The sequence below is a fragment of the Blennius ocellaris genome (assembly GCF_963422515.1).
Source record: "Blennius ocellaris genome assembly, chromosome: 9".
NCBI lineage: Eukaryota > Metazoa > Chordata > Actinopteri > Blenniiformes > Blenniidae > Blennius > Blennius ocellaris.
Genome location: NC_137658.1, coordinates 23,891,030 through 23,911,236, shown reverse-complemented (window position 1 = coordinate 23,911,236; position 20,207 = coordinate 23,891,030). Strand labels below are relative to the sequence as shown.

Sequence of the window (20,207 nt, the reverse complement as noted above, 5' to 3'; positions counted from 1 at the left end):
TGTTCAGACAGCCATTGTTACCAATTAGGGATTCCCACGGAGGCCTTGAGAGCTGACCAAACAGTTTTTTTTTTTTCTTTTGAAAAAATAAGGAATAATGTAAAGTTGGAGCCCTTCACTGTTTATAAGCTGTTTACACAGACACAGGGTTTGATTTAAGTATCAAAGTGGAAACATGCTTGGATGAGGAGAAAGAAAGAGAACATGCAAACATGTTGGATGGGGGAATTGAATTAGACCTGGCTATTGTCCAGCCTGCAGGCCACAAGCACAAGCAGCCTCCTGGCTGTCTTCGGCTGGCTTGTCATGGGCCAACCCCATATTATGAATGAAAATTAAAATTTGGGCACATGGTCCGTGCAATACAATTGCTCTGTTTTTAGTTTTTAGTTTGGGAGGTGGCAGGTTTATTTTTCTACTCCTGCATGCAGCTCATGCTTGTGGACGTACATCAACCCTTTGCAGAGCCTATTTCTTTGGCTTCTTCATGTTTTCCTAACTGGTTGGATCTCTGGTATCATTTGGTGGCATCATTTTGTAGAGACCTAACATCTAGCATTATCTTCCATTTAAATTAGGAATGGGCAATATGGCAAAAATATCACATCATGATTTTATCACAATACTTTTTTTACATTGATTTTAGGGTTTAATTTGCAAGCTTCTGAATAGTGCAACTAAGCCAAAATGCCAAATTTTATTGGACAGTCATTTTAACAGGATTTAAATATACCAACACACTAAATAGCTTATAGAAAAGAGTCAAATACAAATGCAAACTTAAGTAACTGAGGTTATTTCTTTCCATTCGACTTTTTATTTTGAACATGCTCAAATTTAAATACCAAAGTGAACACAGCACTGCCGATAAACCAAAGATATTTTAACCAATCAAACAGTAACTTAGTAACTGCTACACAACCAAAACAGACACACTCGTAATTCTCTGTGATTGGCCTGTAGTTCAAATCCAGATTGTGTTTGATATATTTTCTTTGCAGAGTTCACATGTTCTCCTTATGTATCCATGGGTTTTCTCACCTAATTGCATTTTACTCTGATTGGTGAGTCTAAAACTTCATATGGTTTTAAATACAAGTGTCTCTCTGTGACGTGTCCAAGATGCATCTTTCTTTTGCTCATACTCACACATTCCTCTTGTGCCCCGTGGCCATGAAGCGGATGGAACGTGGATTAAGCTTTTTCAGAGAAATCATGCAAATACCTAAAATAGACTGATGCAGATCATGAACAGTAACTTATCAAAACCACCCATCCATCCATCTTCTATACTGGTTTAGTTCAAGGTCACGGAGGCTGGAGTAAATCCCAGCTTTGGTTGAAGGCAGCCTACATCCTGGACAGGCCACCAGTACGTCACAGGATGGGTGGATATTCGTTTTAAAGTCTGTCTACACAGCAGTCGCCAAACCTTGGGCCATTTTGCAGATGGGACTGGACGTATTGGGTCTAATAGTGCCGTAAGAGAGCGGGAATTTGAACTTTTCAGGTTTGAAAGGTTCATATTTAGTTCATATAGAGTTGAGAACATCTCGTCAGATCTTTGAAATCTCCTGGTTTGGATGTCCCATAATGGAATTTTCACATTTTCCCACAAAACCATTCCCACTTCATATTTACTCATGAACCCACTGTTATTGTACATTTCTCCATAGTTAGGGTATTGCATGGAGCTAGTTCCAGGTCAAAAGGTTTGTTCATTTGAAAAAAAAAATGCTTTTGAAATTTATTTATTTTTTTAACTGAATGTTACTGAATGTAACAGTAATGTGAACAAATCTCTTGACCTGGATCCAGCTCCGTAGCATTGTCTGTACAATCAGTTGTCTGCGTCTTGACACAACAGTTCTTGAAGAATGTCACTGATGTCTTGATGGACAATGTTCTGCTTCTGTAAGGCATCCTCCACTCAACTACAACTTTGGTCTGGACCACCACGTCTTGTGTCTGTCAGTCATCCATCGGAAAATACTTCCTGCTTTTTAAAGCCAATCAGTGGCATTTAGTGCAGCTACATGATACTGCGCCCTTCCAATAAGGCAGTCCCGAGTGGCTGTAAGGGTAATGATGGAGGGAATATTTGAAGTCACACAAAATGATTGAATTGGCATATTTCTTCCACTATCTGAGAGACCTGTGAAACCTGTTTTTCAACTGTTTTATTCCACATGACCTCAAGACTCGAAAGTTATATCTTTAAAGGAAGTGAAAATAATAACATATATTATGTCTTTGTGGTTGAAACTTTCAGACTTCTCTGGTGTAGGTATCCTTCCCCCTTCATCCATCTGTAAACGCTTCATTTACAGACAGAGACAGAAGCAGCTGCTCGCTGATTACCCACCAGAAGTTCAGCTTAGCTGCAGGTCAAAGTTCATGTGTATCTGATGTCAGCAGGGTAACAACATTTATGTTTCATTTCCCTCCTTCCTCTGACCTCTCTGTAAGTTAAAATGACCAAGTTCCAAGTTGTTATTGTAAATCTACTCACTCGTATGAAGAAGAATCCAGTGGGGCTGCGGTGCCTTTGCATAGTGGCAGTGTTTCAGACAACAGACATTTTTTTTATCAGTTATTAAGGAGTCAGAGCAATTCTGAAAAGTTGCGTTTACCCCTATTAACAAACAGTTGTTCACTTGAAAACAGTTAAACGGGCCCGACATCAACAGCACGGCCGTCCATACACCAAGCAACCCCATTGAAATAACACTGAGTTTAAGGTTTTGAAAACAATAGGATATAATATACGTCATCAATGAATGAATGAATGAAACTTTATTTCGAAGACGCAAATATAAAGAAAAAAGAAAGGAAAAGAGAAACATTTAAACAGCATTAGTATGACAAAAAACACCTCCCAGTACGTGAGCAGATCACTGAACAAGCACGCTTCCCTCGCTATAAGAGAATCTGACAATCTGCCTCTGCCACGTTGTTTTCTCACTCCTGGTTTCACCGTTCAGATCCGAGGCAGTCGGAGGAAGGAGGACGTCTGCTGACGTCACTCTCCTGCGCAGTTTGGAAAAGTGAAGTCAAATTGAATTTTTCAGCCCTTTTTTGCACGGCGGACATGAAAGCGAAAAAACAATTCCCTCTATAGGTTTTCTTTTGAGTTCTGTTACAAAATGTGCAGCCTGAATAAGAAAATGAAAAGGCAGTTTGGATGATGCATTAATACTTATATTTATCAGTCAAACTATGCAGCCAGAACCTTAAAATGGAAAAGCATTTCTGCTAATGTATTTTAATTTTCAAATTTGACATTTCAAAATTAATTTTGGTCACTATTTGCTGGGGCATCTTTTGAAAATTAAAAGTTCAATGTCATTTTCTTTTTCATTTTAATTAAGTCACAGAATAAGCAGCCTTGTTTAAAAAAAATGAAACTGCAGTTTGGATGATTGATCATTAATTTGTATTTATGAGTCAAAAAATGCAGTTTAATCTGAAAATGAAAAAGCATTTCTGTTAATACAGTTTAAATAGATTTTTGAGCCACATTCACTGCCATAAATAAATACCAGCAAGAGTAAAATTCTAATAACAAAACCATGAGTCAGATATAAAAACAACAAAGAATGAAGGTCAAAGGTTAGGATATGTATCAGCAGGAGGTCAGGAAGGGATCAGAACTGAGTTTTTGGTCATTTTTATGTTGCGGTGAAGGTTGATGTTGTCGGCAGCTGCTGAAAGTTACTTGTAGTCTTACTCACTTTAAAAAACCAGTTACCAGTCAAGTAATTAAGTTACTTTTTAAAGGAGTAACTACTAATCAGTAATCAGATTACTTCATTAAGGTAACTGTGGCAACACTGTTTTGTAATTCAGGAGGACACAAGGTTTGGACAAGCAGTGATATGGCTGCAGTTTTGTCAGTCTGCAAAATGACGATGTGCAAGAAATGTACAAGAAATGTACAAGAAAAGCCAACAGTTCTGAATCCTCCAAGCTCAGCCAGGGACGGCGTCCTGTGGCTTTATTCCAGGAAAACAGTGGAGCCCGCCCCTGCTGAGTAAGAACTAAGAGCTTAACAAATCACACTAAATCATTTACACTGGACAGCTGAGCTTAATTGTTCCCTTAAATTTAGGAGGCCGATGTCGGCGGCATACAATCTGAAGCTGACAGCCAAGCTAATGCTCAGTAAGCGTGTGTTTTGAAAAGCTCGGAGAAAAAGCTTGAGCTTCTGCATCTGATTAATTCATTGTCGAGCCCAAAATTAGCCGGCGCTTTGGACTGAACGACTGCGTTTGCATGTGGCGTGTCAAAAGCTGCAGCCGTGTTGAAAGGTGGTTTCTTCTACAACAACAGACGCATCAGTGTCTCTTGTAGGGGAAGAGGTTGGACTGTGTTGCAGACAAATTCAAGATGAAAGAAGATTAGCACTGCATTACTGTGAGCCCTTTCCTTGCTTTTTCCCCGGTAATGATGCTTCTGTCGAGAACTGTCGGTGTTCCCATTTGATCTGATTAGTGCGTCGGCACCACTGATCAAAGAACAAGACTCATTTGCACACTATCACTTCGTCTTTGAACCGCAGACGTCGAGAGTAGAATCATTTGGCAGACGGGGATAAGGCATGCAGCGTGAATCCCAACGTAAATCTCTGTATTACCATATTACAGTTTGTGAGGAAACACAAATTGCTCTCTAAACTTTTTCTCCCGTCTCAACTTCTTGAACAGCAGCTCCCTCTCTCCTGTGTGGTACTTGTGTCGTTCTGACCCCCCCCCATCGCTCCTGTCAAGCTTTTCAGAGTGCAAGAGGCCGGAGACCTCAGGGGGATTACTATAATGCATTACCAATGTCAAACAAATCTGAGATTAGACGAGTCATTTTCAAAGCGCTCCTAAAGCAACACGACTCACGCTGAGAGCTTTTGATTCATGCCGGCTACTTTGCAGTACCTTGAGACATTTTCTTGACGCCTGGCCAAGGTTATGTATAGGAGCAAAACTGCCACGGCTGCAGTTCCATACCATGAAATATATCACATTACCCCTCAGTGGATTATGAATGAGCGCTATGCAGCTGCCCTTCTTGAATCTTCCCAGCCTGGGCCTGAACAAAAATTACCTCTCCATGTTTCTGTTTGCCAGAAAGATGCCGCTGACTTTTTGATGAGGATCTCAATTGAAAGTGTCCTCAGGAAACAACCTGCTTGTTGTGTGCCACTTTGGACGGGCGCATCATCAATACGCAGAAACTTTTATAAGCTCAGGATCTGATCCGCTAAAAATGTCCAAAAATAAAAACACATGCACACTTGACATATGAGTGGAAGTTAAACTACGACTTCCACGTGCTGACGATTGCATCTGGCAGTCCTGCACATTAAAACGTAATATCCATTTAGTGCGTGTGCCTTCATGAAATTGGAATATCAAGCATGTGTTAAAGGTCGCACAAAATGTTAATATATTAATGTACAATGCAGTTCATGTCTGAAAATGTTTGCCTTGTTATTGTTTTATCTGCCAGTTTTAATATGATATATTTTTGGTGTTGTAACCTTTCAAAGGTCTTGATATCTTTTTTGACCCCATCATGTTCCTTATCTTTGGCAGAACAATCGCGTTCTGTGTGAGATGTTGGATCACATTTCACAAACTGAAGCTGAATATGTTGCGTTTCCCTGTCGAAAACTTTCACTGAATGCCTTCACCCAAATAATGTTTGGTCGTATTGCAAGTGTTGTTTCCCTCTGCAGGTCTGCGCTGGTTTCATGTGGCTCTATGGTTTTTGTCTCCGTAGTGACAGCATGCCAAAGCGGATGGCTCTGATCTGCTTCCTGTCTCTGGTCATGTTGATGAGCATCCTGGGAAACCTGCTGGTCATGGTGGCCGTTTGCAAGGACAGACAACTCAGGTTGGATTAGCTCCACTTCATTACATCTGCCTGCATGTGTTTTATGTGACGTACGTGCTAAGTACGAAAGCACGATTGATTGCTCCCATGTGACACAGCATTGACATTGACAGAGCGATACAAGCAGACTTCAGTTAATTTACACATTAAGTCATTCTTACAGTGTTTGTGTTCAGTTTTGAACTGTTTAAACACTTTCAGTCAGTAGTCATAAATATGAGAAAATATCTTTTAGTAAATATTGAGTCTTAGACTGGATTAAATTTCATGAATATGCAATAATTTGAAGGTAATTCAATTCAACATCCTTTTTTGATAGTTGGAGTTCATAGCAGTCATTGTAGCGTCAAGGTTTGTTACGCAAACTGCCGAAATATTGTTCTCCCACTTTCTTTTCTTTTGTTTAATGCAACATCTTTATGAAAATCTCCAGTTTGCTGGTGCTCATAAAGGTTTTTTTCATTGTGCAATTTTGATTACATGCATCTTTGAATCTCCTTGAAATTGTCAAATGAAGTGAACTGAAATCACAAAAACAACAAAATGCTGATACTTCATGGAGTAGAATTAAATCAGAACCAAAGTCAAAATTATATATATATATTTTTTTTATTGGAACATATTTTACCCAATCAAAATTCATGTATAACAATGTAAATATATGAAGATATTTCCCTGTGGGTCTGATGAGGAGCTGCGGCAGTGAATGAAAGGCAGTGGTGACTCGGGTGTCGCTGTCAGGTCATTCTGAGGATGCCCGGTCATGTGGGAGCCTCTGTCACTGCAGTGATTCATTTTTTATTCCCATCCAGCTTCCTCCTCCTCTTCCTCCTCTTCCTCCTCTTCCTCCTCCTCCTCCTCCTCCTGTCCTTTCTGCTTTGTCTTTCCCTTCTCCTCTCACTGTCTCCCTGATAGCCGCTCTCTTTCTCTCTTTGTCTCTTCCCATCTCCTGAAAGCTCACGGTGACCTTTCCACACAGGAAGCTGCTGTACATTCCTAGAAGTCCATGGAGGCAGAAGTGCGTCAATTATAGTCAACTGTGTTAATGTTAAAAAAAAAAAAAAAAAACTACAAAAACAAAATAATTGGAATATTAATGTGAGGCTGTTTAAAGTAAATCATTTACTCCAAAAATGTATATAGGCATATTGGAATAATGCAGATTTGTTAATGATAGACCATCACACAATGCAATGTTGAATATCCAGATCACATTTCATCATCATGAGGTAATTTATAGTACACATTGCAGTACAGTAGTTTCATTGTGATGGGTGTGAAAATTGCATATTCTCCCTTTGCATGTGTGGGTTTTCTCCTCCATGCCTTGGTTTCTCTGGCTGCTAAACAGTCCGGCAGTTCTTACAGCACATCCTCTTTATGCATTCTCCTCGTGACAATACCTCGTAAATTGCCACATGAGAACCCCAGAGATATTAAAGTTAACACTATCGTATTGTTGCCATTAAAATTCAATTCAAAAATACGTTATTTATCCCCGAGGGTCAATTTAAAACAGCCCACGCTGAGTCGTCACGTAAGCACAGACAATGGTATACATTAGACCATGGTATATTGAGTTCAACAAAACAGCAGGACATAAACAGATTAAATCCTTCTGGATGATAAACATGTTTTTTTTCCCCCCACTTTTTCTCACCTCATCACAAATAGTATGCCAAAGCAACAGTGATATCAGTTCAAGACCTTATCTCCCACCGCTAATATGCTAGGTGTGAGCGTGCAGTTGCTGCTGTGTATTTAAGAGCAACAAAGTCACTGCTGCTGCAACGTTTCACCTCCCTGAGGAGGAAGAGCAATGACACACCATCTTAGTTTCTCCCTGCATCGTTGTACTCCAGTCCATAGGGGCCTGCACACACACACACACACACACACACACACACACACACACACGGATGCACGCACACACACAGAAATACTTCCGCTCTGTGTGGATTTCCCTCAAATGACTACGGTACAAAACAAAGTGAACTCTGAGCAAAAAGATATAAGAAAGAAGCTCCAATCACATGAAGCTCCACTCATTAAGTGAAATTACTGCAGCCATAATGCATGTAATGTATTTGTAATGTAATGTAGTTTTACAATCAGCCACTTTTTTCCTATCAAATGTTAATGAGGCGAGCCTTAATTTATTCTTAAACTTTATTACCTTCGCCAATGAAAGTTGGGCCAAGAAGATTATGTTTTCTTCTGCGCGTATGTATGTGTGGCTTTTACCAACTTTTCGCAGAAATTATTAACCCAAATTGCACGAAATTTTCAGGGATGATTTCTCATCATGCAAGGACCAAGGGATTAGAGTTTGGGACGTTAACCGCTAACCGTTTTATATTAAATCCCAAAAAACTGTGAAAGCAAGAGATCAAATGAGATCAGCGTCTGTTGTTGTTTTCGCAAAAATTACTCACCCGAATTGCATGATATTTTCAGAGATGATTTGCCTTTATTCAAGGATGGTCTAATTAAATATTGAAAGCGATTAGGTCAAAGGTCAAGGTCGAGGTAAAAAAAGGTCAAAAAGGAATTTTCATCAATACACGGTCAGTTTTAATTTGATTGATGTCGACCCAACGCCAAAATGTTCAGTTTTCAATTCCCTATTCTCTGATATGCCATGATGCAGTGACGTAATTGTCCTGGTGAGTAGTTTGGAGTCAAATGTCGGGGGGGTCACATGGGAATCGTAAAATGTGTCATACTGTAATAACATGAAGCAATTCAAACGACCACGACACATGATGTGGGTGATCAAACAACCTTGTAATCCATTGGTTTCCATGGTGACAAATGTGGCATTGGTGAGGGTAGGCGCTCTGCCCATTCTACTTTATACAGGTTCATCTCAAGAAAAAAACTGTATGTAACCAATAACAATTGGTTTTAGACAGACATACTGCATTTACATTTTTACAAGTGTGGCTCATCAAATTATTGAACCCCCCCAAAAAAACAACAAAACTTTGTATATCCTGAATGAACATTCAAAATAACCCATTGCAATAAAACTGGACACATTCAGTTGATGTTGTAAAGTACTCCAGATTAAAGGAGAACGATACGATACGCTACGGTTCCCGATTCGATACGATTTGATATTAATTTGATGGCAATTCAATTCTACACAATGCGATACAATGCAATTTGGTGCGATTTGATTGGATTCAACATGAGGTAAATAAATGATACCCAAAATGAAAATGCAAAAGAAGAAGCTGCCATTCCGTGTGGTACTAGAGGCAGAGGATTTATTCTTTATTCCAATCCTCTTAAGCAGCAAATTTAACAAAAGGTCACATTTTGCTTATAATCTGCTAGAACTATGCATCACTTTATGATTCTTCTTTTTGGCCTCTTAAAAAGCACAACACAAAATACAGGCCTTTTCACAATGTTGGGATTTAGAACCAGATTCAACATAAGGAACAGGAATCGGTTCCTCACATTTGGAACTAGTTTTATCACAATGTCACAACCAAAACAGTAAACAGTAAGACAACAACAATCACAATCAATCAGTAACTTAAAGTGACACTTTCAATAGTGCAATGTCCATATTCCAGTCTGCCACAAGACACTTAACTAAGATTTCTAATATAAATAATACAAATAATAATAACCTTTCACAATTACGGTAGGTCTTTCAAAACTGTTTAATGTCACAACTGCAAAAAAAAACAACCCAAAAAACCTCTATTATTTGTCAGAAGCAGCTGCTTTAAACAGACTCACATAGTGTCTGACTCACTGAGTCATATTCAATGTAAACAACAGAAAAAAAAAATAAAAAATTTAAATCCCCTTTTGAAAACAGATGTGTCAGTAAATGCCACTCACTGCTAACACCTAACTTGGTGGTTTACTTCATGTGGCTTTTTTCCCCAGTTTTTTTTTTTTCAGGTAGATTAGTTGGTCCACATGTTCATGAAGAAGCAGAATGCCTCTTCTGTCACAATAATAAAGTGATATTGTCAATATCACCTGTTGCTGAACACTCGTTCAGGTTAAGCAGCATGGCATTCTTCATAAACCGCCTGCATCTTGTCAAGTTTACCATCTTTCTTGTAAAAGCCCAAGTACTTCTAAATGCCTGATTTTAAGTGTTTCGGTGCATCAAAGATCTCCTCTCCCTGCTTTATGCTGCTCTGGTGGACCTCAGTGCTGCCGGACCGGCTTGCTACACCGGCTGCAGGGTAGCGCTGACAGTGATGGTGCATTCAATGTGCCTCGGAAACACAGAATAGAATTAAATACAATGTGAAAAAGTACAACGTGAAAAAAAATCAATGCAACCGTGAATTTTACCAATGCGGGCATGCAGTGACCGATTTATCTCGATTTCACCTGTAAATTAATTCACACTGAAGAGATCGATACACTCGCATCGCACATGTTTGTATTTCGATACCGATTCATATCGATTCATCTCTGCGTGCTTAATATTTACACACTGAAGGATGGTAGAAGGCTTTGGAGCACAAATTGACTGTCATATAAAGATGAACTTTGACTGATGCAAAAGCCTTTGTGTGGATAATGATGGTCAGTGTTGATCAGAGAATACCGAGTGCACTGCTGGGTGAGGCGGTCACGGCCAGTTAAGGATCCTGGGGCTCTGTGGTCGGCGGCGTGCAGCATCTGCAGACAGTTGCCAAAGGCATCCGTATAAATGCTGTCATCTTAATCAATAGCTGGTGAGAAAGTGGCAGCTGCAAGTCAATTCCTGGCATTGAGAGTGAGGCAAGATTTGTTTCTGCTGAGGAAATGTACTTCTGGTTGTAAACATCTTCAAAAGTATTTCAATATGATAATTAACTCTTCATGTAGGCACTCTGCGAAATACTCGTTTAAACTAAATTTATCAAACATTTGACCATTTCTCGAACAAAACTTAAAATTCTCACCCTGGCCCCCCCCCCCACAACAGATCCAAACACACCCAATAGACAAACCACACACACACACACACACACACACACACACACACACACACACACACACACACACACACACACACACACACACACACACACACACACACACATACACACATACACACACACACACACACACACACACACACACACACACACACACACACACACACACACACACACACACAGTTCTCTGCTGGGAGCTGTCACCAGCCGAAGGAGATTCAGAGGGTGCTAAGCCACTCATCAATAACCAGCACACAAACACAACCCCTGTTACCAACCACCTCCTGTTACTCTCAATGTGTCATGTCAAGTGTGTGAACAAAATACACACACACACACACACACACACACACACACACACACACACACACACACACACACACACACACACACACACACACACACACACACACACACACACACACGCACACACACTTGGATGCGACCACACAGTCTGCTTGCTGTTTATGCTGGATGTTGAACAGCCCTATAAGCACCCTCCTGTTGACTTCTGGTGCCAGGACCTTTTGTTACATATTTTTCAGAAGCAAACTGCACAAAACCAGCATACATGGGTTTTCACAGGATGCTTTCCTTTCCTCCCAAAGACGAAAAACATCCGTTTAGAGTTAATTAGTGACTCGGTGAGATTGCCCAGAGGCATGTGCGCATGCGTGCGTGTGCCTCTCTTTGTGTTTGTCTTGGAATGGACTGACTGACCAGTCTAGGTTGTAGTACAGATGCGATCATCACCTGTGACTTTGACAAAGTGTGACAAGGAGATGTTTTCGATCTTTTTCCCAGTTTAGTCCACACGGAGTGGCAGTGTGGAAAGCAAGGAAGTCTAGACACCCTTGTTCCCTGCACATTCCTGTGGCTCTTCTGCCTCTCCCAGACCAAATGAGACGGATAATCTCTCTCCCAGTTGATGTTCTGCCTGGAAAACCTCCAATCGGCGTTGACCATAAGGCATCCTAATCAAATGCCCACGTCACCTGAACTGGCTCCTCTCAAACAAGATGGATGAATGGATGCATACATATTACATTTTTGTCCACAATAATTTAGTAATTGTGGTGTATTTTAGTGTAGGAGGTAGGGAAGTGCCGATCCACGTTTTTTCACTTCCAATCCGATCCCGATACCCGATTTTGGATATCAGCCGATACTGAATATATTCCGATACCAGAGCTCTGTTTGCTTTCATATTATCATTATTGTTGATTTTATATGAGGCTGTAATAAACTCCTCTCTTCAGGTAAGTATGAAATGTACAAATTTTTGCAGGCATTCTCTCAACAGGCCACTTGAGGTTAGTATCAGGTCAGAGAAGATAGCAGTACAAACTATTTTTTAATCAATTAGGACAATGTGAGGGTCTGCGTGACATCATCATATCATAATAAACTTGTTCTATTTTTAAAACCACAGAATCACTTTATTAATCCCTGGAGGAATTCTTTAGCAATGCAGCACCAACTGAATGTTTCCAGCTCTAACTATTTTCAGTGGGGTTTAGCGTGGCGGAGGACGCAGCTTCACGGAGGTGTGAATCTCCTGCGACAGCGGAGGAGCTGCTGTTCATTGTTTTGATGCCGTGGTTAGTGGCGTTCTCCTCGGTGAGCTGGGGTTTTAAAACAGTGACATCTGGCTGCAGGGTGGCGACTCGCTGTACAATGGCTTTGCAAACATGCTTTGCTTTGCAGTGTTTTGATCGTAAAATACATCCAAACAGCGACGTGTCATGAAAAGTTGGATAGCACAGTGCTGCTACGGGAGCCTCCTCGCTGGCTGCAAACTGTGGAATAGATTTCCGGACTCATTACTCCCCGTCTCATTGAGACCCGCCTCCGTTCAGGAAATCCATTACACATTTTGCAGCCAGCGAGCAGAGCAGCCAGCAGGGAAACACTCGTGGAGTCATTTCAGCAACAGTAAAGCAGACGAGGCTTCATGGATTGGAAATCTACGCAGGTTGGATCAGAAATTTCAGATCTGTGAAATACGTTGATATCGAAACCTGATACTGATACTTGATCGGATTGGCCCCATCACTAGTTGGAGGAATAATTTATCTTACAGTTAAAACAAAAGTGATGACGGCCAATTACATTAAGACATTTTCCCACATTAATAGTTTCAGGAATATATTTCTGACAAAAAGAATTGTGATCGATCATGACAATGTCGCTTTAGAGGAACTGAATGAATTTTGAATTAAAATGCCATTAAATTCTAGTCATGTTACACTGTTGTTTCAGAGAAAGTTAATGCCTCAGGCCACAAATCACTAAAACAAAATCTCTACTTTGTTTTGGTATTGAAATAGATTTGCTGTTGCCCAGTTGGCTGTTTTCACAAACTGTAAAGCAACCAAATGTGAAGGTAGTAAAAATATGACATATTATGATCACCATCGTGATTGTGATTGTAACGTTTCATGAAAATTACATTAGTCTGCCCATTCCTTCTCTTCTCTTTGATTTTCTGCTTCAATGTAAATTACACCATTCTCACAGTAACACAATCCTTTCTAATAAGGTTTATTTATTCATAGCACTTAAAGCTAAACACAATATGTCATCCCAGCTAAACAGGACGCCTCCCCCTCAGCTCTTGTTAATGGTCTCTAAACTGTCCTGAATCACAGCCAGCACGACTGTGTGAGTGTGCAAAGGCGTTACCGTACTAAACACAGCATGTGGGCGTGTGTTCTGTATAAACAGTTGCTCCTTAATCTACAGTATGTGTGTCTGTGTGTGAGTGGAGTATTCTTGTGTTAGTGTTTCACATGTGTGTCGGACAGGATTTAATGCGTTCTGTGTGCAGGCAGAGGCTCGGGGCAGCAGCAGACTGGTTCCACAACTCACAGCCTGTTTTGAGGAACTGTTTGGGTTAGAGACAGGCAGATGGAGAAGCCTCACTCTTAGTGGAGCTATTTTTAAACCACAGGCCATCCACGGTGCAGAGAGTGTGGAGAACAGGCCAGCTGACTGACCAACTCTTTTCTTTGTTATGTTTTTGTTGGGTTTTTTTTGGGTGGGAGGGGGGGAGGGGGGGGGGGGGGGGGGGGGGTATTCTGTGAATGCTAACAAGGTCACAGAACAAGAAGAAATCGACGAGGTCACCAAGCCCTAACCAGTATTTCACATAAAACTGTGATCACACACAAGACAGTTCAGTGAATGATGGGTTAGTCTAATGATTTCATTAAAACAGTAACAAATACAAACCTCTTGTGAAGTACTTCACTGCTGGCGGACAGAGCGGCATCCTGTCACCGTGGGTCAGCTCCGCTGGTCTTTGTCAAACACCAAGCTGCACAAGAAGTATCTGTGTATTCAAAGTTGTGTGTGTGTGTGTGTGTGTGTGTGTGTGTGTGTGTGTGTGTGTGTGTGTGTGTGTGTGTGTGTGTGTGTGTGTGTGTGTGTGTGTGTGTGTGTGTGTGTGTGTGTGTGTGTGTGTGTCATTATCCCTTTGTGAAGCCAGGAATCTGTGCACAACACTGTCGGGCCTTTTCATCACATTTAAGTGTCAAAATGTGGTTTATTAACAGTTTGGTGATGATTAAGTAATCCGGTGCTTGGCCCAGAGTGAGAGTAGAGTATTTGAAGTGCTTCAGTTTTTTGCACACTCAAACCAAAACACCTTGCAACATCTACTCAGACATACTCATCCAAATGGAGAACTACACCTGAATTGAGTAATTTATGTTAAAACATCATGAATGTCATGTGGGTTTCTATTTCTCCCGCATCAAACGTGTCTTATCGGTAGCCTGGACGGTATTATATATTGTCTGCATTTTTTCAATTTTCCCAGACAAAAGATAAATAAGTAAGTAAGTAAGTGCATATTATTTGTATAGCGCGTTTCGCAGACATAGAGTCACAAAATGCTTCACAACATGCTTCACATCAAAACAAATAAGAAAACCTTAAAGGAAAAAGAACACAACAAATGCCTGCAATCACAGACACAGGGTCACAGAGTGCTTCACAGTAAAAACAGGTAAGAACACCATCTTGAAAACACAGTAAAAGCCGATAAGAAAAGCAGATAAGAAAACATCCTATAAAACACAACAAATGCTGACGGTTGGTGGCAGCGTGAGTCGATTGCACAAGTACGATTTTGTAAATAAATGTGTTTTTAGGCACTTTTTAAAGATGTCCACTGAGTCTATGGAGCGTAGGTCGAGGGTGAGTTTATTCCAAAGTCAGGGTGCAGCAGATTTGAATGATCGGTCTCTCCGAGTTTTAAAACAGGTACGTGGAACCATTAACAAGTTCTGCCCAGACGATCTCAAGCTTGAGCTGGAGGGCTTTATGAGGTCAGTAATGTAAGAGGGAGCTTGACCATGTAGGGCTTGGAAAGTGAGCACCAAGATTTTAAATTCAATGTGAAGCTCAACAGGGAGCCAGTGGAGTGATGTCGACGCCGGGGTAATATGGGCCCTTCCATTGGTGCGGGTCAAGAGTTTCGCTGCTGAGTTTTGGAATAACTGCAACCAAGCCAGTTATTTTTTGTTGAGACACGTGAAGAGGCTGTTGCAGTAGTCCAGGCGTGAGGACACAAACGCATGGATAATCATTTCGAGCTCTTCCCTGGACATCATGGACCTGAGGCTTGGCGATGTTACGCAACTGAATGAAGCAGTTTTTTATCAACTGTCTAACAATGTTGCTCCAGTGACATAGCCACGTCGAAGATCACCCCTAAATTCCTCAGCTTTGTTCTGGCTGAAAGGCTCAGTTCACCCAGGTTCTGTTTGATAGTGGGGGTAGTACTATCTGGTACTGTTTGGCAGTGGGGGTAGTACTATCTGGGTCGATGATTAGTCTCTCAGTTTTGGCAGAGTTCAGTTGGAGACTATTTTCACTGAACCACTGCTTCATTGTGTGAGTTGATTAAGGAGTTCAGTTTGTGGACCTCGGAAGTCTTAAATGAACAGTACAACTGAAAGTTGTCTGCAAATAGATGATAGGACACATCACTGCACTGCTGGATTACCTGACCCACAGGAAGAACATACAACATAAACAGGAGAGGCCCCAAAACAGAGCCTTGGGGAACACCACACAGCAGATTACCGGACTCGGACATTATATGGTTGATGGACACACTGAAGGTTCTGCCACTCAGATATGAAGAGAACCATTTAAGCACTGAACCTGACATTCCAATCCGGTCGTGTAACTTGTTTATCAGAATCAGGTGGCCGAGCGTGTCGAAGGCTGAGGAGAAGTCCAATAGGACCAACACCGTACCTCTCCCCGAGTCTGCAGACATCATGATGTCACTGTGGAGTCGTGTTTACCAAACCCTGATTGAATCGTATCATAGATGTTATATGACTCCAAAAATTGTGAGAGTTGCAATGAAACCACTTTTTCCAACAGTTTGCCCAAAAAGTGGAGTTTAGAAGTTACTGAGGTCTGATTGGCCCAGATTGAGTTTTTTAAGTTTCAGTTCCACAATAGCATGTTTGAACAAATCTGGAAACACGCCTGAAGAGAACGACAGATTAAACATTTTGGTCACCCATGGTCCAATTGCGTCGAAGGTATTCACAAAGAGCTTAAATGGCAGCAAAAAGCAATCGTGATGCTGCAATTAACAACTAAGACCCCATTTTAACAGCAATGTTTCAAGTGGAAACGCATTCTTTTTGCATTTTCAGAATCAGAATCAGGAGTACTTTATCATTCGTGTGGTCAGACGATCAAGTTGGATTGCTATTACTGCTGATTCTCAATTACGTTTCAATGTTCATCTGCCTGAGCATGTACTTAAGAACAATTTACTCTGGCCAAATGTGCAGTAGCAGCGTTTCAGAAAAATTGCGTTTTAAGAAGTAGCCCAGAGAACTCAAAACACAATGAAATGTTTGCATTTTCAGTTCAACGTTTAAGGGTCTAACAGAAATGTAAAATGATCCAGAGACCAAACTGACACCAGGAGTGCCTCAAAACCTTAGTTTGCAGGTTCGTAAATAGATAAAGTGGTGAATCATCTGCACACACACGTTTCTTCCTGTGCAGAAATGCTATAATTATCACTCAATTGTGTTAGCTTCTATTGTTTAGTCCCTCGTGGAACAGTCACTATATATACACATAGATAACAAGACCATGTTGGTGTTTGTCACCCCAGTTATTGAAATCCACATCACGCTATAGATTTTTATGATTGCACTTACTGAAGGAGCCTCAACACACTCAGCACACTCAGTGATCATTTGTGACTCAATAATAGGTTTTCTGTAGTTTGATTCAGGGTGTTTTTAGCTTGGGAATGTTTAAAACATGCAGGATTGTGAAATTCCATTATTATAATGACACATCACTGTCCTCCAAAATAAAACAATTACAGAAGCATTTATATTGAAATATCCATCATAATACAAAATAAATACATTGAGAGACAGCTTCTCGTTCAGAGTTGTTCATTGCAATGAGCCCTGCTACAGCTGGCTGACAGTACAACCTGTGTCCTGCTGCGTCGTTTTATCTCAGCAGTTTCCTTTTTGTGGTTGTACCCTCTTTAAAGTTCTTTTCCTTTGCCATTCTTCCAAAGTGGTGATTGGGAAGATGGGTGTTTCATGATCATTGCTTTCATTCTTACCTCCAGCTCTCCTGAAAATGTATTGTTTGTCTGAGTAATAGATCCCATATTGGATCTTTTATCCAGTATTCCCTTTTTTTTGTCTATTCTCTCTTTGCTGTTTTCGGAGGACAAACGTAGAGGCCGACCTGTCTGCCCTTCCTTGCCTTTGATTATTAAATAAACCTACTTGTCTTGATGATGGAGTTAACGTTCCCCTCTGAGACTTTCCCTTAAGGAGTTTCAGACTTTAAATTCATTATAAACATGTGTGTGCTCTCCCAAAATTAATTACTATGCTCTTGTCGCTACTGCCAAGTTTCTGCTGGCAGGGATTTCCACAGTGTTCTGAATCCTTGCTGTAGGAGCATTAACACGAGAGCATTAGCGCAGTCCAACTGTATTTCTGATAAGGTCTCTCTTGCATTTGGTATTCTGGTTCACCTCAGACAAAAGGCCAACTTGCAGACAGCCGCTGTCCGGTGGAAAGCACATTATTCTCCAAAATGTCAAGGTCAGTCCTTTTTTGGACAAGTTTAATGGTGTTGGCTAAAGTGTCATCAACAAACCAGGATGTGGTTGTGGCCACTGTTGAGGAAATGTGAAGCTTGCTTATTACTTTTCATTAAAAGTGGGAGAAATTAAGAGATATTCTTGAGAGTTGCTTATGTAAGATGATCCTGGCTAAATCTGGCTTCTTTCACTTATTGTAATAAAAAACAAAACAAAACACATACGTGGTATGTAAATGATGTGAGGGATATCCCAACAACTAATTTCACATGCCAAATATTAATTTAGCACAGTTCATTTGTGATGGACTAGTTCTCAAATGTGTTTATTCACCATCCAAGCATTCATTTAGTTTTTTTTTTATGTATTCTTTTTTTTTCTGTTTGTTTCCAATTAAAAATGTCCATTTGGCTTCCATTATGGGATCTTTCATAAATATACTGAAAAAATGCATTAATGTGTCATTTCATTATTAGAAGCTCATTTTTGATGCATTTATTTAGTTTCCATGGATCTTTTAATTAGAGGGTAAATTCAAACTAGTCAAAACAGATTTATTAAAGCAACTGCAACATCATAGAATTAACTTGAAACTCAGGCCACGTTTACACCTACCTGGGTTTCTGAAAAAAACGCAGCTACGACTCACCACAAACGATGATTCCTGAAAACTCCACAGTGGAGATCTGGATAAACTCCGTGTCTCTGTTTGCATCTAAAGGAGGGGTGGCGGATATTTATGTCACAATTCATGACATCCTGTTTTTTCCAGGATTCTGATTGGCTATTATGGCTTCATGCTTCTTGCTACACTGCCCCCTACAGGTTTGACATGCTCATAGCAGCTCTTAACCAGCTGTATATGTCAGTCAGTGTAAATTAAGATTTTTTTTTTAAACGAAGAGAGGGAAATATCCGTTTACAAAAAAACTAACCAAAAAAAACTGGGTACGTACAAGTGTGCCCTCAGATTGTAGAGGAAAGCTGGCTTCAGTCTCAAATGTCTTATCTCACTATGCTCACATAAGAAGGGTTGAGCCTCAGTTGGGAGAGTGGAACACCCTACAATCCTTAAATTGATGGTTTGATCTCCCATACCGCCCTGATTGTGTTACTGAGCAATTTTATTAATCCCACATTGGCCCGAATGGTGTGTGTAAATAAAGAAATATGACTGATCATGTAAAATGTGTTGACAGTGCTAAAGCGGTCTAATTTCAAATGTTTGTTCTGACCCCCAAAGATTCATGAGGGGTTGCAAAGCTCTCTCAATTTTGAACCGTATAACATTTTGTTATGTCTTCAAAATAGGTGAGCTCAAATTTGTATTTTATTTATGTCATATGCGGTCGCTTGAATTACTATTTTGTAATTTCACAGGGCGGTGTGGTGTTGGATGGGGGGGGGGGGGGGGGGGGGGGGGTTATAATGGTAAAAATGTGGGTCTCTGGAAAAGTTTGGCCATCGTTGATTTAATAGTCCATCGTCTCATGAAGAATTCAACTTTTCCCTGCATTGATCTTCCCTCCATCAGGAAAATCAAGACCAACTACTTCATTGTGTCTCTGGCGTTCGCCGACCTGCTGGTGTCGGTGCTGGTGATGCCGTTTGGTGCCATCGAGCTGGTCCACCAGCACTGGATCTACGGCGAGACCTTCTGCCTCGTCCGGACGTCGCTGGACGTCCTGCTGACCACTGCGTCCATCCTGCACCTGTGCTGCATCGCCCTGGACAGGTAGGGAAACGCCCCTTCATGTTCTCACGTGTTTTTGTTGGTGTCTGTGAGGACTTTCTGTACTCTCGGTGAAATAGCATTTCTTTATCATTTCTTCTTTGTGTGCTGCAAACACAAGAAGCAACAAGAGGCTTTGTTGTTGTTGTGAATTTTAAAAAAGTTTGGAAATGAGCCTCCACAGTCTTCCCACCACCAGCAAGAGCTGCTGGAGGACAAAAACCCTCTCATGAATTTCACCAAGGAAATGATGCAATTTATTTTCTGATTTAAGGGAACCCATACAGTGTGTGACAGCTTTTATTGTCAAATCTCTCACATGCATCACTTTTAAAGTACCAGGAAATGAAACTAAACTCCAGGAAAACTTTATTTAAGTTTATTTTTCTGTTTGTTTGTTTTTTTGACAGGCTCTTACACACAAGTACCTCACAGCAATTTCCCAATGATTTACCTACAGCCAATATATTTACTGAGAATTAGAACTCATTATGGTCACTAC

At 40.7% G+C, this 20,207-nt stretch overlaps 1 protein-coding gene across 1 annotated transcript in view; it reads left to right on the top strand.

Annotated features, from left to right (window-relative positions):
- The window catches only part of htr4 (5-hydroxytryptamine receptor 4), a gene marked incomplete at its 3' end in the record, with an annotated part of 120,140 nt that overhangs the window by 32,099 nt on the left and 67,834 nt on the right, over window positions 1-20,207 (top strand). Inside the window, exons 2-3 of the mRNA XM_080502130.1 lie at window positions 5,776-5,889; window positions 19,508-19,708. Of these exons, the coding sequence (XP_080358256.1) occupies window positions 5,776-5,889; window positions 19,508-19,708 (315 nt within the window). The remainder of the gene's footprint in view (window positions 1-5,775; window positions 5,890-19,507; window positions 19,709-20,207) is intronic.